The following is a 22,322-nucleotide window of genomic DNA, read 5'->3' as shown; positions in this document are numbered from 1 at the left end:
AATTGTACGAATTAGTGCGAGGAAATGCAAATCTTAGCTCCACAATCATTGGAACTGTTCCTTAATTATGCTGGGATGATGTTCTGAACAAGGCTCACACACCCATGGGCCGGCGACTTGCCAACACCTGGCCCCTTGACGGTACTCTCCGTAAAAATCTGGGTCACAGTCATACCACGGCTGGATGAATTATCGAATGTATAATAAGCATGCGTGGCATGTTTGGCAACATGAATCATATTGAATAATTAATACAAGAACGCTAAAGGCCCGTCCTCATTCGTCTCCGGCTCTCCCTGAACGCAGCTCTCTGGAAATTAAGCATCCACCTTGTTCTGACAGCCAGGTTTTCTTTTTCTTTTCTTTCTTCCTAGGAACGCTTGACTCTTTGACGATGATGCGCTCAGGGTACGGATACACAAACTACCGTTGGCCGCCACCCCAACCCGCAGGTCGCACGGATCCCAGAAGTGCAAATAAGCAACGCGAGCCGATTTCCTAGCGCGGAGCCAAATCTCACACCCCTACCGTCGCCTTCTGGGCGCCAAGCACGGTACTCTAAGTAACTCGTAAGTTCCCACAATGCAACCTCGCCGCTGATTACACAGTAGACCGCACTTGCGCGTATATATACACACGCGCGGTAACCGGGCGTGCCTCGCGCCGCGCGCCGCCCCCTCCCCTTTGGCTTCCTTCACTCGTGCACAGGGGTGACCCCGACGCCGGAGTGGGGGTGAGTGCTAGGTTGGGACAAAACCATAAGAGAAGAGTGTAATTATCGCTGCAAGCACGTGTAAGGGGCCTGGCGCTGGATGATGCAAGTTGAGAGATCGCGATGCTAAAAGCTGCCTAGCTCTTTTGCCTTTTACGCATTGCAGCCAGTACGGGTCAAGCAAGGACTGAGTTACAAGATGGTTGTTGTTGTTGTTGTTGTCGTTGTCGTCGTTGGTAATTAGGCGTCGGCATTGGACGCCCCCCCCCCCCCCCCCCCCCCCTTTTATGCCAAAACCCTTTTCGATCCCGACCACTCCAGCAAGGTTACCCAGCTGGATGTTTCAATAACCGCGTATGTTTCATGAGGGAAAGGGTAGCAGCCCGATCCTCTCATTTATGAGAGCTGGTACCGCGAGCGCCGCATAATTAGCAGCCGCCATCCAGTGCTTATTAACTCACGTAGTTAAACCAACTTACGCCGTCAAAAAGAAACAACTCAAAGGAAGAACCCCATAATTATCCCCTGGGAACCTCACTTTCGTGAAGACTAATCTATTCCATAGCAACGCCGAGAATAAATGCAAACTTCGAGTCCCAGTTAGGCTCTCCCAGAAACCTTCCTCGCCTGCCTCCGCGCCGCTTCGAACTCGGCCGTCTCCACCGGGGCGTACGGGTTGTTGCTGGAATAAGGTCCGTTGCTCGCATAGTGCGGCTCAGGCGCCGGCACCGTCCCTGCGGCAGACGAAGAAGACGAAGAGGCAAGCGGCTGGCTCGTTCTGGGATTCGTCGGGGCCCGGGCAGGGGCCGGCGAGTAGTAGAAGGCTTGGGCCTCCTCCTGCTGCTGCTGCTGCTGCTGCTGCTGATCCTCTTCCTGCCGCACTTTACCTGGACGAGGTGGCGGCGGTGGCGGCGGCGCCTGCTGCGGAGGGCGTGGTGCGGTAATGTACGTGTCATCATCCACCACGCGACGGAGGCGGTCGGGGCTGGGCGTGGGGTAGGCGTGGGTCGGAGTCTGCTCGTGGGAGTGCTGGTGTCGGTGGTGGCCGCTAGCGGCGTCGAGCCCGCGCGTCGAGGTGGTGCCGGTGCTGTGGATCTCCCCGCCCGAGGGCCTGTGTCGGCGCGACGGACGTCGCGTGGCGGACGAGCTCGGGCGATGCTTTGCGGGAGATGGCTTCTCCTCTGCCGTGGATCCTTCCTCATCGGAAGTGCTCGTGCCATCGCTCTCATCACCTTCGGCGTACTGTTGAAGAAGAAGCGATGAGCTGCATCCTGCGGACTCGTGGGGAGTGCGACTTACCATCCTCAGTTCTTTTCGCATGGCAATGCCGGCACAGATCTCTTTGGCCTCTTGAATGGCCTTCCTTTGTACCCTGAGCGTCTGCCTCCTATCCCTGGTCTCTTTATTTTCCGCCGCGATGGCCTCGACCACCTCGGTACTCAGACCCAGCACCTCGACCGAGTTGAAGATGCCGTACATGCCCTGGAGGAGATGGCGTTCGATGACCTGGGTAATGGTGTTCCTGATGAAGGTCTTGGCGGCCAGGTCATAGTATATCAGCATCTTCTCGAGCACCTCCTCGGCCTCGGAGAAGGTCATGCCGTCCTGCGTGGTCTTGAGGTGCCAGTTCCTCAACCGTTCTTCGTACTCGGGGTCGTACGGTTGGACCTCGAGGCTCATGTCCTGGGTCAGGAGGTCCAGCTCGTGCTGAGCCTTCGCCATGAGTTCCTTCATGCGAGGCTCCAGAAAATGCCGGCGGAGCGGTTCCCGCATGCGCTTCGGCCAGGCGTAGTCGACCAACTCGCCCAGGAACTCGTTGCAGACGACGCCCAAGTTGTCCTTGTGCTCCTGGGCTAGTTTGGGCCAGTTCTCCGAGTAGTTCTGGAAGAGCATGTAGACGGCCCTCGGCTTTGGATCCATGGGAAACTCCGAGCCGCGGATCTGTCGCAGCAGCAACTCGACTTCCTGCTTGACGAACTCGCGCTTGGCGCTGCTATCAGGGGAAGAGTCGGTAGAGAAGGCGAGCTTGCGGCCGTGGGCCCGTACCCCCATCGCGAAGCGGTCGTTCTCCTCGGCAGCGCGGGCCCGTAGGTTCTGAGCCGGAGTGCCTCTCGGGTCTGCGGTTACGCGAAAGAAATTCTTCTTGGGAGGATTCTTGTAGAATCCGTAGACGGCGGGGATCACCAGCTCCTTGGATGCCGAGAAGAGCTCGACCAACTCGGTCCGCATCTCCTCCGGCGTATCTTTGGCGTCCCCGAGAGACTTGAGTTCGGCTTCGCAGTCGTCGAGCGCTTTCTGAATCTGCTTGCGAAGGACGTGGACGTGTCTGCCGATATGCCGCTGCAACTGGAGGCTGAGCTGCCGCATAAGCGCGATGGCGCCACAGTTGGACGGCGGGATCGAGCTCCATTTCCCGCTGTTGAAAAAGACGGCCTCGGATCGTCGGCGGTCCTCGGCCGTCGGCCAGGGTTGGCCCGGTTCGCGGGGTCCCGGGTTTAGCAGAACGTACCAGCCGAGCTTGAAGTCGTTGCGCTTGTCCTTGTTTTGCACCAGACCGATGAATTTATCCTCCAAACCAATGGACTCGGTCAGGTCCGGCTTCGTCAAGACGCCAATCGTTCTGTGCCCGTCCGGGTCGAATTGACGGGCCTTGGTGAGAATCGGCGCCTGGACGTAGTCAGAATTCCCCCCTACCACGGCCAAGATGATGGTCCGGGAACTCTTCATGTAGCGGTCCGAGAGCGCCTCGATGGTCCTGATGTCTTCGAGGGACTGCTCGTTGTTTGCGTTTCGGACCAACCCGGGCAGGTCAACAAGAGTCAGGAGCGGCATATCCGGGCCCCGCTTCTCGACGACGAGGATATCGCGGGCGGCAAAGCGGCCCGGCACGTCCTTGGGGGCAATGAGGTCGACGGCGCTCCTCATCAACTGCTCAAAGGGCATCTCGGCATGGACGGTTCCGCCAAACTGTCTCAGCCTCTCCTGCTCGGGAAAGCTGCGGTTCTTGTCCGGAATCACGGAGACGGTGATGCTCTGCTGGGGCGCGCGCCGGAGGCGGATCTCGGTAGCGAACCTCGTACAGGCGCCGGCGTCTCGTGGAAACGGGGTGCCAGTGATGGCCTCGAGGACGGAGCTCTTCCCGGCGCTCTGATCACCTACCACGACAATCTGCGGCAGCTTGACATTGTCCAGTTGGGCGAACTGCAGCTTGTCGATCAAGTCGAGGAGCGCACGCTGCTCGTTGGCAAGCTCCTGGGCATCCACCGCTAGCTCGAGGCGAGCGACCATGGCGGGAAGGGGGATCAGAGGGCACACAAATGAGGGGGATAAGAGAGCAAGAATGTAGTTAGAACAACGATGCAGGACTCGGCGAGAGGCGGCGCTTCTTCAGAGCGGCAGATCGGATGGGAAGGCCCTTTTTAAGGAGGGGGAGCCGCTCATCTTGAATTCTTCACCCGACCTTCTATGCCTGTCGCCACAGCCAAGGCTGTTGACGACCGCGTGGCCCAAAGGGAGGATGTGCATGCTGCCTTGTGCTACCGAGTTCGGGTAACGAACATGGATTGATTGAGTGGACTGACTTGCCCGTCGAGCGTGAGAGCGACCTAGAACGTGCTAATTAGTTCGGGGAAGGAACAACGCCCGGGTGACGACGGCAGACGTGGGCAACGCGCGTCAGTGGATCGCCCAAGCCCACACACACCCCAAGACCACATCCTCGCGGCAATCACATCAGGATGGCAGGAAGAGCGTAATAATCGGTGTTGATCAAGCGTTTGCATTTTACCGGTTCGGGACTTGAGTGGTTTCTGATTGTCTTCCTTCGGCGCATTGTAACCCGTAGCAATGAGTCCTTTTGATGCAGACCTTTTTAAGAACAGGCGATAGAAGCATAGAAGCACATGCCAAGTTCAGCTACGGATTGTAGGTTGCCTTCACATTGTGGGCAACTTACGTAGAGAGCCTTGTATCCTTGGCGATTGAGCAATGAGCTGGCTAGCTTTGGAGCTGGTGGCGGTGCAGCGCCACATGTGGCAGTGTGATTTGTTTCCCATCTTCTTTGCCACTGCCTGTGGACCCCTCTGCGTGGAGAACAGTTGCCTGCCGGCTCGGGTGAACCACGGAGTGGACAGTGTTACAGAAGGTGCATGGGGGTTATAACGTCACCGCCCGGGGTCCAAGCTCCAACGGCTTCCTGCAGCAGCTGCAGCAGTCGGCCGCCAAGGTTTCGTGACCCTCGTACCGCTACTCGCATCTCTGTGCGAAGCTTCCATCAAGGCTCAACACCGTCAGCCCATCCGGTGCTCCCCTTCACTCCCACACATGCGCTTCCTGGTGAAGCGTCCCGAGCGGCAGCCATGAACGTCTTTGAGGATCCCGACAATCCCAACAAAGACGAGTGCATTCCCGCGAACACAGTCGGGCCCGGCAAGAGAGACACCCAGGTTCAGTTCATCATCTCTCTAGCACTCGGCCTGTCGGCATTTCTAGCTTTCTGTGTAGGTTCTGCCTCTTTTCTGTGCCTTTTGTTTTGTTGATTTATCTAATTTTTTTTTCAACCTTACCTTGACCCAAGCTAACCTTCCGGACAAACAGGTTCTGCGACCACGATGGAAATCGCTGTACGCCGCGCGGAAGCGACACTCGAACTCCTTCCTCGGCCTGCCTGCGCTTCCCGACACGTTCTTCGGATGGATCCCCGTGCTCTACAGGATCACCGAACAGCAGGTCCTCTCCTCGGCCGGCCTTGACGCCTATGTCTTTCTAGCCTTCTTCAAGATGTCAATGCGCCTCTTCGCCGTCATGTTCTTTTTCGCCGCCGTCGTGCTCGAGCCTATCAACCGCCACTTTCTCAAAAAAGATACCGACTCGACCGAGGCATTTCCCTTCCGCCCTTATGCGACGTACAGCAGCTACGAGTCCGCGCCCGACAGCCCAGAGCACGAACCGGATAACAGCTTCGACCGCAGATTGGGATATCTGTGGTCCTACCTGTTGTTCACATACTTCTTCACCGGTCTCACCCTCTTCTTCATGGACAGGGAGACGTCGAAGGTGATACGCGTGCGCCAGGATTATCTGGGAACGCAGTCGACCATTACCGACCGGACTTTTCGGTTATCCGGTATCCCGAAAGAACTCAGGACCGAGGAGGCCATCAAGGACCTGGTGGAGAAGCTCGAGATCGGCAAGGTCGAAAGCGTCACGCTCTGCCGCAACTGGAAAGAAATCGATAAATTGATGGAAGACAGGAAGGCAATCTTGGAGAAGCTGGAGGAGACCTGGAGCGTCTACCTTTCCCAAACCCCAGTAAGAGTTGCCGGAAACCGGCGGAATAGAGACGGCAGCGGCCGGTCTGGTACCAACGCCGGAGAAGCTTTGGATCGCGATGACGAAGAAGCTGGAGAGAGGGACCGCCTGTTGGAGGGCAGCGGATCCCGCGCAGTGGAGACAGTGCGCCCACAGACACGGTTTTGGTACGGCTTCCTGCGCCTACAGAGCCGCAAGACGGATGCCATCGACTATTACACGGAGAAGCTCCGCCAGCTCGACGACAAGATCACGGCCGCCCGGAAGAAGACGTATGAGGCCGCCGATCTCGCTTTCGTCACTATGGACTCTATCGCAGCCTGTCAGATGGCGATCCAGGCCCTTATCGACCCGCACCCGGGCCGCTTGTTGACGAAGCCTGCTCCGGCCCCGTCAGACGTGGTATGGAAGAACACATATGCGCCACGTTTCGTCCGCCGAATCCGGTCCTGGGCCGTAACCATATTCGTCGCCATCCTGACCGTGGTCTGGTTGGTCCCCGTCTTCTTCCTCGCCTCCGTCCTAAGCATCTGCACTATCGACAAGTTCTTCCCTTCGTTTAGCGAATGGCTCAAAGAACACGAAATCGCCCGCACCCAGGTCCAGACGGGCCTCCCCACCCTCGTCGTCTCATTGCTCAACATTGCCGTTCCTTATCTCTACGACTACCTCTCGTGGCACCAAGGCATGCTCTCCCAGGGCGACATTGCCCTCTCAGCCATCAGCAAGAACTTCTTCTTCACTTTCTTCAACCTCTTCCTCATTTTCACCGTCTTCGGTGCCGTCACCTCCATCTTCGACGTCCTCCGGAACTCTCTCAAAGATACCACTTATATCGCCTATACCCTCGCCCGCAAGATCGAAGACCTCTCCGTTTTCTACACCAACTTTATCATGCTCCAGGGTCTTGGCCTCTTCCCCTTCCGTCTCCTGCAGTTTGGGGACGTGGCCCAGTATCCAATCATGCGCATGGGCGCCAAAACCCCCCGCGACTTTGCTCGACTGCTCCAGCCGCCCATGTTCTCCTACGGCTTCTACCTGCCCACCGCCCTGCTTGTATTCATTCTCTGCTTGGTCTATAGCCCGCTTCCCGGCGGCTTCCTCGTCCTGGCGCTGGGCGTTGCCTACTTCTCGCTTGGCTACTTCACTTACAAGTACCAGCTGCTGTATGCCATGGACCAGCCGCAGCACGCCACCGGCGGCGCCTGGCGCATGATTTGCTATCGCATCATGCTCGGCCTCATCGTGCTCCAGCTGACCATGTCGGGATACTTGGCCTTGAAGAAGGCGTTCACCGTCTCGCTGCTGGTCGGCCCCCTCTTCGTGGCGACGCTGTGGTACGGGTGGGATTTCAGGCGGAGGGCGGAACCCCTGACAAGGTTCATTGCGCTGAGGAGTATTGAACGCGCTGGGGAGGGCAGCGAAAGTGCCATCGCTGACGGGGATCTGGCTTGGGGGCGCGGGGAGGAGCAGAGAGAGATGCTGAGAAGGACGAGTACAGTGGACGAGGACCGGGAGAAGGGTTTGCGCTTCGTGAACCCGAGCTTGGTGGCTCCGTGAGTAATTCCCTGATTGTTCGAACCCGGATAGGCTGTGATTGCTGACTACGCATTGATTAGACTCGAACAGCCCTGGATCTACGAGGAACCGCCACCTCCGCTGGCCGACTCGGGCGCCGACGACCCTTCTGGGGCCGGAGCTGACGTGCACGATCATCAGCCTGGCTATCAAACCCCGCTTGTCGGAGGAGTTGCCAGCAGCCAGTCATCGAGTTCTTTTAGTCTAGGAGACACTCATGTGTGGCGGGAGTGATGCATCGCCTCGTAATGTCGGTCATGTTTCCACGGCTTCTCTGGCTACACTGGACGATGGATGGTGGCGGTGCAGCATTCGTGGGATTTTGGTTTCACTCTTTTTTTTATTTTGTCCTGCAACCTATGAGAGATGATGGAGGGCACCAAAGCTTGGGCGGCTTCAGTCATTCCAAAGGCGTTGGGAGAAATCAAGGGGCAGTAATATGAGTGTACCACGTTGATGATGACACTACATGAGATAATTAATTAGGATGGACATATAATTAGGTCTATTATATACTATCTGGCAGCCAATGAATAGGGTTTCCTTCTTTCAACGTTACCTGGTTTCAGCATAAACGGTATTATTTGTCGGGAAAAAAAAAAAAAAAAAAAAAAAAAAAAAAAAAAAAAAAAAAAAAAAAAAAAAAAAATTCCTCAGGACTATCCGAACATGGCATCGTTAATTAAAGAGCTCTCAATAACATAAATCGGCAGGCGGGAGGAGATTTCAGACTCCATGACAGATCACCTAGATCAGTGATGAGTCAATGCTTAGCTTGACTTCAGGCGGAGAACATTGGCCCATATCGACGTTGGCGTTGTTTTCAGTAGAATTAACTAGCGGGGATCCCGTGCTAACTGTAGTCATGGTCGTATGTGAGAGTCTTGCAAACACCCTTTTGACGGTCACCTAATTACCTAATCGGATGGCTGCGTCCGGACAGTATTAGCTGGAGCAACGTATTTGTCACTCATGCAGGCATTCATCACCACCCAGCAACCCCTGAAGGTCACCTGGGCAACCTGTCAGTTTGTTTGTTTAACTACGTGTAACATGTTACTCATGGCGTGACGCAAAGACTCGAATCAAATCTGAACCAAATGGATGCAGAACAATACTCCCTATCGCTGTCCATATTCAAATAGGTAGCACGCTTGAAGTGTTTGCCTCCATGTGACCAACGCCCTTTGTTTACCTCCGACGTGAATTTTAGTCTCATCCTGCCTTTGACAACACACTATAAGTGATCACTCCTTTGTTTATTTGTTAATTGAATATGCAAGTCTACGAAACTCTGCTACGTGCCCGTTGTTTGCAACTTGAGGAACTCTGTCTTGGCTTCAGACCAAGGAGCAGGAAGAACTTTGTCTCAATAGCAATGTGCTCTTCGTTCGCTTTCCTCATTCAAAGTTGTTTCCCGCACGCCTAATGAACAAAAACACCACTTCGTCTCGAGAATCTTTGACTCCTTCATCTCTCAATGCGCCGTCTGCTTGCATGGACTTCACTCACACGGTATTCTCTCAGAGGGAAGGCGCCTCTGGCATCTCAGTGTCTGCTTGTGACTCCAAGGAATTTGATGAAAGGCTGCTTGGGGTAGCCGCTCTGGTGGTGACTGTATGAGAGCGCCTGCGGAGCTCCTCAATCATAGAACTGCGATCGATTGGTGTCATTTGAGAGGTCATGCTTGCCGTCTCGTCTCCTGTTCTGGCTCTTTTAGCGAGAGACCCGTCGCCCTCGTCCTCCAGGCCGGGTCTTTTGTTCTCTTGCGATTCGGCCATGTTGGCATTCATCACCCTTCTCTCTGCAGAATCCGACTTTTTCTTCCATTCCTCAAGTTCATTTGCGCTTGGTTTCTCAAGTATTGGCACCATGACATGCTGAGCGGTTCCTTTGCCTGTCTGTTCCTGTTCTGAACTGTCTTCGGCCGTAAGGTTCATTCTGATGGTAAATTCGGTTTGTAACTTTCTCAAATAAGATGCAAGTGCGGACTCGTCCATGGTTGAATCATTTGCTTGTTTGAGGAGGCCCGGGAGGGCAAGAATCAGCTTGCTCTGTTTCAAGGTACGTGTAGCGGGACCTGCGGACTGCCCCAGACTCTTTGCGCGAAGAAACTTGCAAATATGCTCAGCGTTGTTGACTACTCGTTGAGGAAGAAAGAGTCGCGATAGTTCCAGGCCGTAATCTTCGTTCTTGACCGGACCAGGGGCAACAGTGTGCGGCAGCGAAATCTGTGTGATGTCCCCCTCCTTGATGCTCTCCCCAACGACATGTACATTTAGGACACTGTTTGGTCTCGTGAGGTTAAGAATTTTGGCTAGAAGATGAATCAGCAGGTAGATTCCAGGTCAGATCACAATACTCTGTCTTACCAAGCTCGGTGAAATGGGTAGCAAAAACGCCCGACATCCCCTCTTTATTAGCTCCTCCGACATGGCGAGAGCAATGCCGAGGCCTTCCTTGGTCGAGGTTCCTCGTCCAAGTTCATCGACAATGATCATGCTGTCCTTGGTGGCCCGTCTAATGTGGCAAGTCAGAAGAGGACAAGATGAGAACAAGTGTATGAAGATGCGCGTTTGAGACCCTACCTGAGGATCATATTCATTTCTGTCATTTCAACCGCAAACGTGCCTAGATTGCTCTGGGGCTTGTCCTCGGTTGACAATCGCGTAAAAAGACGGTCGCAGATGGGAAGTGCAGCATACGTGGCGGGAACGAAGCTGCCAATCTGTACCATGATTTGAATCAGGGCAACAGTTCTGATAAACGTGCTCTTGCCGCTCATGTTTCCGCCGGTGACGACTTGAAAGCGAGCCCCTTGGTTTCCAAGATAGACGTCGTTCGGCACATAGATTTTCTTCCTGACTTCTACTACAGGATGTCTGGCATCCTTGAGAACCAAGCTGTCGGAGATAATGGGCCGGACATAGTTCTGAGTGGTAGCCAGGTAGGCAAAGGACCACAGCATGTCCAAGACGGCAACAGCCTCGTTGACGGCGAGGAGGGACTCCACATGCTCCAGCAGAGACGTTCCCAGCTCGACAATAAATTTGTCGCTATGGCTTATGACGATGTCAGCCTGGCGCTGGATTTGACTGCTCCGCTGGATGAGCTCAAGAGTTTGGCAATCGTAGTGCCGCTTCCGTCGGACTCCGTTGACGATCTCAACGCCGCCCAAGAGACGCGGCCTCCAATGCTGGGTACCGGCTTGCCGAGACTGATTTGTAGCAGGCAAGTTCTTGATGATCTCTCGTTCGACATCCGACCACTGAAACCGTAGGAAATAATGGTTATCGTTTCCGAGTCGGAGTTCAGGTGTGGCGCCCAAGTGTTCTACGCGTTGTTAGGGAAGAAAGCAAGCTCCTCAACAGCCCACAGACCTTGTAAAACCTTGTTGAGCTCTTCTACATATTTGTGCATCTCGTTAATCCTGTCCCGATACAGCTGACGCGCACTATCTAAGATGCTGTTGGGCTCAGCCTGTGAGCAAGTGTTGTCAGCAACCGTGAGCGATGGGAGGCGGGCTGCGGGAGAGCGCTTACCCGGAAAGCCCACATCCTGTTGTTTCTGATGTCTATTGGAGCCTTGCTGTAGACAGCGCCCGGCTCAATGCCCTCGCTGATAAGCCGATCAATAGGTGCAGTATTCTCCGGCTGGCATCGCTCGAGCACCCACTTGCACAGCTGGCTCGTGCATCCAGCAGCCTCGAGCGTCTCCCGGATGGCTTGAACACCCGTTAGATACGCCTTGATCATGAGAATGCGGTTTACGTCTTTTTCAGCCCCCAAGAGTTCATCGTGACTGGGCATGATGATTTGGTGGTGACCTTGGACCAAAGCCACCCCAGCCTCCAACGCAAGTCGCGACTTTCCCGTTTTGAGAGCAACCTAATTACACAGAGATTTAATTAGTTCTAAAGAATCTTGAGCAGGAACATTGGTTCCTGCACATACCCATGGTATCGCCCGCTCGACATCGATGTGAAACATCCGCTTGAGACTGGAACGGACGTCTGTGAACAAATTCTCGTTGCTTGATAGCTCCTCTACCGCCTCAAGTCGCGCCGTAATCGTTTCCCGTCTTGTGCTCGGTTGCAAAAGTGTTGACCGAATCATTCGACGGCCTTGGGGTGTAAGAGCGTTGTTGAGCAACCCAAAAAGAGTGGAAGACGTGCCCTTGACGTTGCGAATGTTTTGGAATAGTTCTAAAGATGTAATGGTAGACCGGTCAAGTCCCATCGTATCAGCAGGCTGTCTGTATTGGATGCGCAACGAGTTCTCCCTGAAGATCACATTCATTTCCTCTTCGACGTAGGCCATCAGCTATTAATAAAGAGCGTCAGAAGACTGACTGGCCACACAGACTCAAGAAACAACTTACCGCAGATAACGCGCACGAAACGTAGAAATTATGTTCTAGGTCAGAACGAATCGCTTTGACATGTGTTCTCCAAGCGAAGCGGTCGAGCAATCTGAGACCTTCCGATTCGTTCCAGTACTCTCTGTCCAAGCCAATGAGTTTCGCACGAGGAAACTCTTGCTGCAGATACTCGGCGATCGTTGACTTGTTGTGTTCATCCACAACCTTCTTCAGTACAATGAAGATTTGTGGCTGGGTCGGCATTCTCCATAGGGTTTCGGCAAGCCAGCGGTATCTGTTGTCGTTAATAATCCTGATGAGGTCGACCTGCCCCAGTGTCATGTTGATGATTGCCACTCCCATCATGTCCGACGAACGGCTCTCCGAAACTGCGCACATAACACAATCTTGATCGTCCGAGAACTCGGATATAGTTCGGGATTGTTCTGGTTGGGTAACATGTTGACGTCGGCTAGGGGCAAGGGCGTAGGTGTCCACGCTCTCGTCATCGGTTTCCGAATCGGACGATAGGTCAAAGTCAAGGCCGTTCGGGGTTGTTTTTTCTGCCACATTGGACGTAGGACCTCCGCGCAGGTTGGAAGGTCTTCCATGAGGAAAAGTACTCCAACGGGTAGCCCTGTTCATTAGAGGACTAAGGATAGAGGAATCTTGTTGCCTGATGCGATTATGCGGATTGTTGCTAGCACCAGACTGAGCCATGGAGGGCAGGTCAGGAGTCCGCCGCTTTTCTAGGCCAACAGCTTCAGGAAACCCCCGAATGTCACTGAGGTTGTCTGAATTCGCTTCTCGCTGCCAACTCATTTCGTTCCTCGCTCGTCTGTACGGAGAAGTGTTGGGAGTAATTGTCTGTGTTACAGGCCAGCTGATAACTGATGGACCGTAGGCATAGCCGGACGCACTTCCATGGTGACTTCGAGGCTCCGAAGCGCCAAGTCGGGTGAGAGACGCCACTGGCGAACTGTAGGCTGAGAATTCAGCGACCTGGTTGTACGGCATTGAGTGATGGTGTTCTGGGCTAGTGCAGTCATCTGACATAGCACTGAGCGACATTTCATCGTGCCGTTGGTATTGCCTGGCCGGGCCAAATCCAGAATGCCGAGAGAGATGATCAGACCTCGCAGCAATGAAAGGGTCGGAGGGTAGATCCGAGATGGTCTCGGTAGTTGTAGGGGATAGCGGATCCTGAGGTTCGTCGTCGAACTGACTGCCGGCCTGTTTTTCATTATGTGCGAGTGCTGCTTCTGACGCCCGCTTCCGAAAGTATGGAGAACGTAAGACGGAATTGTCACTTTTTTCGCTTCCTAATGAAGTTGGTGTTTCGGCTTCCAAGCTTTGACCCTTGTCACCAAACGGCGCAACGGATGAGATGCTTGATATGCCGGAGCTGACTCGGTTCCCGTGAGGCTTGTCACCTGGCGTCCCTTCCACAGACGGTATTGCACCGGCAGCGTGGAAGGGGCGAGGAAGCAGCCACTGCGCCGGGTCTCCAATGACAACTGGTGGAGAGCTATTGAGCGGACTGTACCGCGGCAGGGTAGGTGTGAGGCTCTGTTGTCGTTTTTGAGATGAAGACGCGCAGGCTGGTCCCGAATTGTTAACGGGACGAGGATCGTGACTTGCCGATGACGGTGGGAGAGTTGGGGTTCTAGCGCTGGCTTCGTTGTTCACCAGTGAACTGGTTGTGGGATTGCTTGGTCCCCGGGAGGACTCAGAGCTAAAGGCATTCTTGTTGTAGGGGTCTCTCTGTTGAGGGATTATGGGAAATCTGGTCGGAAGCTTGGGCAGCGCGGAGGAGACGGCATCTTCCTCCATCGAGAAAAGCGAATCAGTGGCTTCGACAGATACCATGGTATTCCTCGCTGCCCCCGACATTGCTCTTCTCCTTAGCCAATCAGTGCCGGGTCGAGTAGATTTCCTAGAGCTGCGGCTGTGGTACGGTGCCTCTGTTGCTCGGGCTGCTGACAATGCCATGGCAGGGTCACCGGCGGACACTGATTCGTTCCTATCTTCTCTTTCCATGTCGAATCTTTATTAATATTACAATGAGTTGGCGGTGGCGTCTGCTGCGGATGGATTCTGAAGACGGCGGGTTGTTGGCTTCGGACCTCAATCATCTGGGTTAATTACCCAGGTGATTGATTTGGAGAATCGTGGCTGTTGCTCCCGGCTGTGGATGCCTGCCGCATTGCAAATGTTGCCTGCATTGTCTGACAATTCCTATTAGACTCTGCCTGAAGATCACGAGAAACAAGGCAGGAAAGCCCATTTCACTTGCACCTGCCTCAAATGTTAGCCCAGCGGACTAGACACACCCACCGCCAAACTTGTCCACAATCAGCTTGCAACAAGCAATGCACCATCGTCTTTCGCCTTTTGTGGTGAGCTAATCAGGGATCCTTGAGCATTCCGTCACACCAGGAGAAGCGTCCGATTGTGTTTCTAGGCACGGCAACCTGTAACCCCGCCTCGCCCGTTAATACGTGCCGGATACGTCACGGTAAGGCCCTATTCATAAAACTAAAATGATCGCCCTTCCGAGGTGGTTTGGATGCTGATGTTGGACGGTCTACGCATTTATCACTGGTAGTCAGACCAATGGCACAAGAGCATAAGATGGGGGGGGGGGTTCCTCAGACGTGACCAGAACTCGCCGGAGAAGTTTGCATTTACCTTTTTCAATGAACCATTGCTATGACTTCGATCCTTCTTTTTGGCCGATCCCCTTATTCTTCTTGCTTGCCAACGCGACAGGAATAGCGACTCGAAAAAATCACATTCCCTTCTGCCTGCCCAGGCAAACTTGCTAACATTGTTTCCGCCCAGCGTACTATCCAACGAGAACCTCCACCAGACCCTTTAAGGGCTCACCATCAACTCTCCTCAGTCGAGCTGGTCCACGGTCTGCTCATTGGCGACGCCCGCCTTGGCCTCACCAACGACGTGCTTCGCATCATCCTCGGTGACCTCGAAGCGCCAGCCGAACCGGTCCTCGATCTTTCCCAGCTGGATGCCCTTGAGTTCCGCGAGCAGCTTGAGGCAGAGCTGGCCGGGCTCGTCGCTGTCGTCCGGGGTGTACGTGACCGTCTCTTGGCCGTCCCGGGTCGAGACGCGGGGACCTTGCGGAAGGCCCGACGTTTTGCGGCGGGTGATGGAGCGGATGGGAACGAGGGACGCTGCGGTGCCTGCCGCCATGACTTCTTGGAAGTTGGGGAGCTCGGAATACTTGATCTGAAAGTTCGGGCGGGGTTCATCAGTACGGCCGGCACAAACCACGGACGGGGAAAAGAAACGGGGGAAAAAAATGGGAAAGAGGAAAAGGGGGAAGGGAGGGAGCCGGTTTACTTACGGGCCGCTTTTCCACATTCCACCCGAAGCTCTTCGCGATCTGCTGCACGCTGTCGCTCGTGACGCTGTCGATGACGGCCTTGCTGTCAGGGACGACGAGGGTGACGGCGTCGCCGTCGACAAGGGCGCCGATGAAGCCGCTCGTGCTGAACTCGTCCACCTCCTCGTGCCGGCGGCTGTCGAGGTGCAGGGTGATGCCGTAGCCCTCGGCGCGGGCGCGCTCGCTCCAGCGGAGCACGGGCGCGTAGTTGCCGCCGACCTTGGCGCTCCCCGTGCCGTTGGGCGCGGCGCGGTCGAACTCGTCCAGGATGAGCGCCTTGACCGGGTGGGTGCCGTGGTAGACGCCCGTGGGCAGGACGAAGACGCAAAAGGTGTACTCCTCGGGCGGGTTGAGCCCCAGCTGGGCGGACGAGCCGTAGACCTGGGGCCGGATGTACATGGCGGCGCCCGTCTCGTGCGGCGGGACGTACTCGGCGTTGAGGGCGACGGCGGCCTTGACGGCCTCGAGGAAGAGGTCGGTCGGTACGGGCGGGACCGAGATGAACTCGGCGCTGTGCTGCATGCGCGCGGCGTTGCGGTCGGGGCGGAAGATGGCGATGGCGTTGTCGCCCGGCAGGCGGAAGGCCTTGAGACCTTCGTAGGCCTGCTGGCCGTAGTTGAGCGCCGGCGCCATGCCGTGGATGCGCATGTAAGGGTCCGTCACGAACTTGAGGGGGGACCACTTCCCCGTCTTGACCGAGTAGTGGGACTCGATGTGGCCGTTGACTGAGGCGAGGGTTAGCTAGCTGGCCAGGACTTGCGAATGCCACAGTTGTGGGAGCTGGGGTTAGTTACCCTCGCGGACCCGGAAGCCGACATTGGACCAGTCAATCGTGTTGACCGGAGGGGGAGGGAAAGGCGCCATTGTGCTGGATTGGGACCGTCGGATGGTCTGCAAACTCGATTGGGGAGTAGAACAGCGCGGGTGGTTTCAGGTGTGGTGTAGTCAAATATTATCCTGGGCCTCAGAGTAGAATGGCAAGACTTCAAAAGTTTCCCACAGTTTCGCAAGGAAGGAATCCAGCCAGCGCTCTCACAGTAAGATCACGGGAAAAAAAAAAGGAAAGATGTTCAATGACGCGATGAGGTAGGACAGTCCCTGCTGGCGGTACCCAAGATCCGGATATGTATGTACCCCGGAAACTCGACTGCCTGCTCCGATCGGACGAGGGCCGGGGTTCCGGTGTTTTGACTGAATGATTTGGTGGGCCTTGATTGTTGCCCTGGAATGGTGGGGTCAAGAGGCCGGTGTCAATCTCGCGGAAGAAGCGAGTTCTGCCCCGCAGTCCGATCGCGGAGGTGATGTCACGCGCGGCAGAAAACGTTATCCGTACATACATATGTACAAACATACATCTTACAGAGTCGAAGCCACTCAGTCAGATATCGTAGTGTACGAGACGGCGGATCGCCAAGAATGAAATCGTAGATTGAAGCAGATGGAACCGAGTAAGACAGCCAGGATATGAGGACCTGAACGCCAATGCCATGATAGTAGTATTGAGTCGCGAGAAACCATTGCAGTCCGAGCCCGACGCCTTGTTTCCCCCCTGTTCCTTCCAGATGTCTAGACATTTCCTTTCCATGCTTCCCGCCCCAAGCTTTTTAGAGATCTCAGCCTTCATTGCTGCAGTTCATGAATGATTGCGAGTTTCCCATGCCGAACAGCTCGGGTAGCCGTTGCCAGTCTCCCGTCTCTACACAATCCGTCTTCCAAACCATCTGCAAACCATTCGAAACCGGATATCCATTGCACATCGTCCAGTCATCCGCCTTTCCCATCCTTCGCCAAACCCCAAAGTCGGTCAAACTTGGGGGAGTAGAGAGAGAGACGCTTCATGCGTTGATCGGGTGGAGCTTGCTGGAGCGTTCAGTTCAGCCAGCAGATATGACAGATGCGCAAGCCGAGGGACAGCAAACTTATAACCCATCCAGAACAATACATGCAAACAGAGGATGAGAGGAGAAAATCATCAAGGAGAAAGCCGGAAATGAGGCATGCAGCGCTGTGTCTACCGCAGATGCCCTTGCTGTATAGGGGTCATGCAAAAACCAATCACACGCATGTAGCAAGAGAATGCAGAACAAAGAACCCAGAAGAGAGAACCGAGAAAAGAGACAAATAGCAGCCGCTGGGCATGATCAACCCACATTTTCTTCTCCCTTTCTTCCCCCTCCAGTAGAAAAAAAAAGTATCATCCATCATGAAGTCCACTTGTAGTGGATTGGACCTCGCACCGAGCTCTTCCGCCGATGGCGTAGCGGAACCGTAGACCTGCAAGCAGAGTGTCAGGTTGGTAAGCCGTGTATGCCTAGCTTTTTATTTTTCCCATTGGAAGAAAAACAGCAGCAACACAACTCGACGGCAAAGCAAAGCAAAAGCAAAGCAAAGCAAAGCAACGCAACGCAATGCAATGCACATGCTTACGCTATGGACGCCAGTTTCTGGAGTGTAATCAGGACGCCTAGGAAGGAGGAAACATACATGTCAGTATCTTTGTGTTGGAAGGGGAACAGAGACAGATAAACCTAAGAGAGAACTTACCGCTAACGCCCTGGGTCAGCGTCGAGGCCGCCTCGGTGTTCCTGGCAGTGCCCAAGCTGACAGTGACGACCTCCTTCACGACACCCTCCTCGCCGAGGGTGTTGGCCCACTTGAAGACCTTCTCGTCCTCGCGGCCGTCGCCGACAACCATGAGGAAGTCGACGGGGGAGTTGTGCTTCTCGTCGGGGGCCATGCCGGCCCGGAGATCGGCAAAGATCTTTTGCGCGGCGGTGGTCTTGGTCCAGTCGATGGGCTCCACGAGCACGCTGCCGTCGAGGGGGATGGCGTGGACGCGCTGCTCCTCGCAGGCGTCGTTGATGTGACTAGCGCAATCGCTCGCCTGGCGCAGGGCGGCCTCGTAGTCCTCGGCCGACTTGTAGTGGAAGAAGAGGGAGCACCGCCGGTCCTCGATCTCGGCGCCCGGCGTGCGCTCCAGGTAGTACGTCAGGATGGGCCGGACCGCGTCCTTCCAGGAGCGGATCTGCTCCGAGTCGGCCATTTCGGTCCACTCGGTGCTGCCGCAGTCCCGGAGGAAACAGCCATTCTCGGCAACGAGACCCAGGTTCGGGACGCGGCGGAATAGCCGATCGAGCTCCTCGGGGCGGCGGCCCGACATGACGTAGATGGTGTTGCGCTCGTCGAGCAGCAGGTCGTTCAAGACATCCAGAGTGCGCTGTTGAGATCGAAACGGTTACATATTGTCAGCCAAACTAGTTACCACAACTTCGCATGGTGCGCCGAGAAAACAGAGGGAACACGACACACCAAACGAGCCGGCTCCTAAACAAAACAAGAAGGAAAAACGAAAAAAAAAAGACGTAAAAAGGGGGATGAATCTGGTTACGTACCTGGGGGCTGACGGGAATGATCTTGTTGACCGGACCCCAGCTGACCAGGGTGCCCTCGAAGTCGAGGATGAAGAGACGGCGCTCGCTGCGGGTGTACTGCTGGACGAGGTGTGGGATGGACAGGCGCGGGACGGAGGTCTGGTCGCGGCGGTGCTGCTCCTCGTAGACGAGGTCGAGGCGGGCCATGAACTCGGTGAACCAGTGGGCGCCGGTGTGGTGGTTGACGCACTCGATCAGCTTGGACCAGCGCTGCTCCTTCTCATCGTCGCCCATCTCGAGCGCCCTCTTGATGGCGTTGGCGCAGGCGCGGTAGTCCCATGGGTTGACCGACAGCTCGTTGCCGCCAAAGAGGGACGAGGTGCCGGTGAACTCGGACAGGATGAGGGAGCCGTGCTTCTTCTCGCTGAACTTGCCGTCCTGGCAGTAGAGGTACTCGTGGGACGTCAGGTTCATGCCCTCGCGCTGGCTGGTGATCATGAGGGCGTCGGCGATGCTCAGCAGGGCCAGGTACTGGGCGTAGTCGATGTCCTGCTTCAGGTAGACGACCGGCTGGTAGGCCAGGTTCGCCCAGGACGAGTTGACGCGGGTGACGATATCACTAACGGCGGCATCCAGTTCGCTCTTCTCGCTGGTCGAGAGGGCAACCTGAATCAGGACGACCTTGTCGCGCCACTCGGGGTTGGCGTTGAGGAAGAGCTCGTACGAGAGCAGCTTCTGCCGGACTCCGCGGACGTGGTCGAGCTTGTCGCGGGCGACGATGAGCTTCTTGCCGGCGTAGCGTTCGCGCATGATGTCCAGCCACTTCTGGACCTCGGGCTCCTCGCGGTGCTGGCTGAGGCTCACGGGGTCGATGCCGATGGGCAGGTTGATGACGTCGACGAAGCGGTCCTCGAGCTGGACGCCCTCGGGGGTCGCCTCGGCGTTGAGAATGCGGCTGCAGGTCTGGAGGAAGTGACGGGTGTACTCGTGGATCTGGAAGCCGATCAGGTTGGCGCCCACCATGCCCTCGAGCAGCTGCTTCCGGACGGCCAGGCACCGGAACACCTCGGAGGAGGGGAAGGCGACGTGCAGGAAGAAGCCGATCTTGGCCTCCGGGATCTTCTTGCGAACCATGGCGGGCACGAGGAGGAGGTGGTAGTCGTGGACCCAGATGACGTCGCCGCGCTTCCAGTTCTTGACAATCTTGTCGGCGAAGGCCTGGTTGACGTTGACGTAGTACTTCCACGAGTGGTCCTCGTAGGCCTTGCTCTTGGGGTTGTCGGGGATCTGGTAGTGGAAGACGGGCCAGAGGATCTGCTTGCAAAAGTGCGAGTAGTGGCCGTCAAAGTCCTTGTCGGAGCAGATGACGGCGAGCATGTCGTGCTCGGTGGCGAGCCTGTCCTCGATGTCCTGCAGCTGCTGGGTGCCATGGAGGGCGTCGGTCGGCATGCCGAGGGTCCCGACCCAGATGTAGTCGCCGAGCTTGCCCTCCCTGGCGGCGGCTTCGGCCGCGTTGCGCAGGCCGCCGTTGCCCTGATCCGCGTTGACAATCCTCCAGTCGGCATGGGCAAAGACACGGTCGTGGCTGTCGCTCCTAGCCAACGACCGCGGCTGGCTCACGCCCTGGCGGCCCAGTTCCTTCGCCTTCTGCTGAAGGGACCGGCTCGGATTGATCAGCGACTGGGGAGGTGGGGAGTTTGCACGCGACCTGGGCTGGTCCGGACGGCCGCCCCAGGTCGGGGAGCTGCGGTCGGCGGGGGCGCGGAGCGTGTCGGTATCGGGATCGGTGCCCGACACGTGCACGCGCAGGCCATCTTCGTTCGCGAAGGGGACAGCAGCTTGTTTCTTCTCATCGGTCGGTGTGATCGGGGGAGTGATGTCGTTCGGCTGAAACAGGCTCGGCTGTGTCTCAAGCTTCACCAGCCTCGGTTGCTTCTTCTCGGAGGCCGAGCCGCGCGGTGGCGCACCGGGGAGAGTGAAATGAACGGTTTTTGGAAGGAAACTGGAGAGGAGGGGATGGCCATGTCAGTCACCGTACACCGCGATCACGATACGGTTGTTCGCATAGCAAGAGGACGCCGGGCTATCAGGAGACTGCAGGGGAAGATCTGGACTTACAGAGAAGCGATGAAGACCGTCATGATGGGCAGATAGTGCTCGAAACGGCGGGGGTATAGCAATTAATTACAATGCGGCCTAGTGGCGCCGAGGAAGACCCGGGGTATCAAGTACCGTATGTAGTCGGTCGGAAAGATGGGGAGGTTATCGATGTCTCGGTGTCGAGCCCATGAGGGGAGAACCGTGAACAATGGATCGGTCGCAACCGGTTTGATATTGTCGGCAGAGGTTATGATAGGAAAGCAGAGTCTGGTAGGAAAAGCTGGAGGCTATCTCGAGGAGCTTCGGCGTGGTCCGGGACTACGGGAGCGCTTTTGTCGATCTGGATCTGGAGAAGGCGACTAGGTATCGAGCGTGGGGAGCGCCGGAACACAAAGGGAATCTTGGGGCGTTCGATCTTCGATGCCTAATAAGGAACGGAGGAACTCGAGGACAAATGGGTGGCCGAGATAGCAGCTTTGCTTGAAGCCTTGTGCCCGCAAGACTAGAGAGGCAGTGTAGTGTACCCTGGTGGTTCCCGGGTTTTTTCCTCTCGAGAGCTTGGCGCGATAACGCGGGGTCGCTGGCGGAGGATTAGAGGAAGATCGCCCAGTAAGAATATCGCGCGGGTGTTGCAGAGGACTGTGGATGTGAGTTGGCGTCCGGAGGTGAAACTGCTGCCTTTTTTCTTCTTGGGTTAGCGACGAGCCCAACCCACGAGTACCAAGCCATGTGAAGTTGTCGCCGAGATATATATATACATGGAATACATGGAAACGGGCGAACAAGGCATGGCTGCCCGTTAGCGCCCGGGGCCCCACCGCAGCAAAGTTGCAGCCGTCACCACTGACGTAAGGACTTTTGAAGCAAATGCGGAGTCGCTCTTGACCGGAGCCAAGCACGGCTGACAGCGCAAAACGATGCATTGGCAGCGAGTATGATTAGGCCAAAAGAAAAATTGCAATGAACGTGTTACACTTGCCTATCAACCTGGTCGAACACAGAGAGAGTCCGAGGGAAGGGACGAATGAGCAGCCAACGCGATTGCGGCGTCGAGAATATTGCAACGCGTCCAAGACCAGTGGGTGGGCTGGTCTAGTGAGGTGTAAGGCGGGTGCCAGATGAGGGGGTCCCTGGGGAAATGGGCTAGACGGGGGACGGGAATCAAGGATCTTGGAGATGTCTGGGAGCTGCCCGGCCTTGTCCGCTCGAGGCTACAGAGATGGGGGATCACGAAACGCATGGAAACACGGAGGAATTTCAATCTTTTTTTTTACCCGGCACCAGGATGAGAGAAACGTCGCTTTCGCACAGGGCAAGAAGTTTCTCGAGGGAGCACTGCCAGTGGGGCAGCCCGGCTGGGCAGCAGCTGTCCCGCACTTTGCTGCTCGTCATTCCAGGCCCCCCGACACGAACATGGATCGAAGACCTGAGTTCCGCCAAGCGAGAAGAAGGCAGCAAGGGTCAAAGGAGCGACAGGGGTGAGCAT

The 22,322-nt window shown here is 56.0% G+C and overlaps 6 protein-coding genes across 6 annotated transcripts; 2 read left to right on the top strand and 4 right to left on the bottom strand.

Moving 5' to 3' along the window:
* Positions 1-992: 992 nt before the first annotated feature.
* On the bottom strand, positions 993-4,466 carry P884DRAFT_327535 (P-loop containing nucleoside triphosphate hydrolase protein). The gene is made up of 2 exons (XM_069445549.1): positions 2,012-4,466; positions 993-1,954 (listed from the first exon to the last, which is right to left on the bottom strand). The coding sequence occupies exons 1-2, from the start codon at positions 3,998-4,000 to the stop codon at positions 1,313-1,315; spliced, it is 2,631 nt and encodes an 876-aa protein (XP_069300804.1). The 5' UTR covers positions 4,001-4,466; the 3' UTR covers positions 993-1,312.
* Positions 4,467-4,963: 497 nt separating this feature from the next.
* Positions 4,964-8,139, top strand: P884DRAFT_289981 (uncharacterized protein). Its single transcript, XM_069444032.1, has 3 exons — positions 4,964-5,211; positions 5,309-7,578; positions 7,642-8,139. The coding sequence occupies exons 1-3, from the start codon at positions 5,071-5,073 to the stop codon at positions 7,832-7,834; spliced, it is 2,604 nt and encodes an 867-aa protein (XP_069300803.1). The 5' UTR covers positions 4,964-5,070; the 3' UTR covers positions 7,835-8,139.
* A 901-nt stretch (positions 8,140-9,040) lies between these two features.
* P884DRAFT_316293 (muts domain V-domain-containing protein) lies at positions 9,041-14,377 on the bottom strand. The gene is made up of 10 exons (XM_069445281.1): positions 13,318-14,377; positions 12,778-13,281; positions 12,165-12,543; positions 11,981-12,101; positions 11,554-11,922; positions 11,143-11,466; positions 10,981-11,080; positions 10,189-10,933; positions 10,008-10,120; positions 9,041-9,917 (listed from the first exon to the last, which is right to left on the bottom strand). Exons 1-10 carry the CDS (start codon positions 13,997-13,999, stop codon positions 9,124-9,126), a joined length of 4,131 nt encoding a protein of 1,376 aa, XP_069300802.1. The 5' UTR covers positions 14,000-14,377; the 3' UTR covers positions 9,041-9,123.
* Positions 14,378-14,860: 483 nt separating this feature from the next.
* Positions 14,861-16,229, bottom strand: P884DRAFT_192410 (aminotransferase; the record flags this gene model as incomplete). Its single annotated transcript, XM_069437673.1, has 3 exons — positions 14,861-15,208; positions 15,327-16,090; positions 16,160-16,229. 3 exons carry the CDS (start codon positions 16,227-16,229, stop codon positions 14,861-14,863), a joined length of 1,182 nt encoding a protein of 393 aa, XP_069300801.1.
* Positions 16,230-16,766: 537 nt separating this feature from the next.
* Positions 16,767-17,196, top strand: P884DRAFT_255845 (uncharacterized protein). The gene has a single exon (XM_069441020.1). The coding sequence runs from the start codon at positions 17,005-17,007 to the stop codon at positions 17,185-17,187; it is 183 nt and encodes a 60-aa protein (XP_069300800.1). The 5' UTR covers positions 16,767-17,004; the 3' UTR covers positions 17,188-17,196.
* Positions 17,197-17,788: 592 nt separating this feature from the next.
* P884DRAFT_192284 (glycosyltransferase family 20 protein) lies at positions 17,789-20,877 on the bottom strand (the record flags this gene model as incomplete). Its single annotated transcript, XM_069437663.1, has 4 exons — positions 17,789-17,829; positions 17,910-18,582; positions 18,758-20,738; positions 20,855-20,877. 4 exons carry the CDS (start codon positions 20,875-20,877, stop codon positions 17,789-17,791), a joined length of 2,718 nt encoding a protein of 905 aa, XP_069300799.1.
* Positions 20,878-22,322: the final 1,445 nt, after the last annotated feature.

The sequence above is a fragment of the Thermothelomyces heterothallicus genome, assembly GCF_042370625.1.
Source record: "Thermothelomyces heterothallicus CBS 202.75 unplaced genomic scaffold P884_scaffold_3, whole genome shotgun sequence".
NCBI classification, from domain to species: domain Eukaryota; kingdom Fungi; phylum Ascomycota; class Sordariomycetes; order Sordariales; family Chaetomiaceae; genus Thermothelomyces; species Thermothelomyces heterothallicus.
The sequence above is the reverse complement of the archived record's forward strand: the minus strand, read 5'-3'. Positions and strand labels throughout refer to the sequence as shown.

Coding starts and splice junctions, on each gene's coding strand:
- P884DRAFT_327535 (XM_069445549.1), bottom strand. CDS start 4,000: ATGGTCGCTCGCCTCGAGCTAGCGGTGGATGCCCAGGAGCTTGCCAAC. Junction 1,955..2,011: donor TGCGAAAAGAACTGAGGATG/GTAAGTCGCACT, acceptor CTTCTTCAACAG/TACGCCGAAGGTGATGAGAG.
- P884DRAFT_289981 (XM_069444032.1), top strand. CDS start 5,071: ATGAACGTCTTTGAGGATCCCGACAATCCCAACAAAGACGAGTGCATT. Junction 5,212..5,308: donor CGGCATTTCTAGCTTTCTGT/GTAGGTTCTGCC, acceptor CCGGACAAACAG/GTTCTGCGACCACGATGGAA. Junction 7,579..7,641: donor AACCCGAGCTTGGTGGCTCC/GTGAGTAATTCC, acceptor CGCATTGATTAG/ACTCGAACAGCCCTGGATCT.
- P884DRAFT_316293 (XM_069445281.1), bottom strand. CDS start 13,999: ATGGAAAGAGAAGATAGGAACGAATCAGTGTCCGCCGGTGACCCTGCC. Junction 11,467..11,553: donor TCGAGCGGGCGATACCATGG/GTATGTGCAGGA, acceptor AAAACGGGAAAG/TCGCGACTTGCGTTGGAGGC. Junction 10,121..10,188: donor GAAATGAATATGATCCTCAG/GTAGGGTCTCAA, acceptor TTGCCACATTAG/ACGGGCCACCAAGGACAGCA.
- P884DRAFT_255845 (XM_069441020.1), top strand. CDS start 17,005: ATGATTGCGAGTTTCCCATGCCGAACAGCTCGGGTAGCCGTTGCCAGT.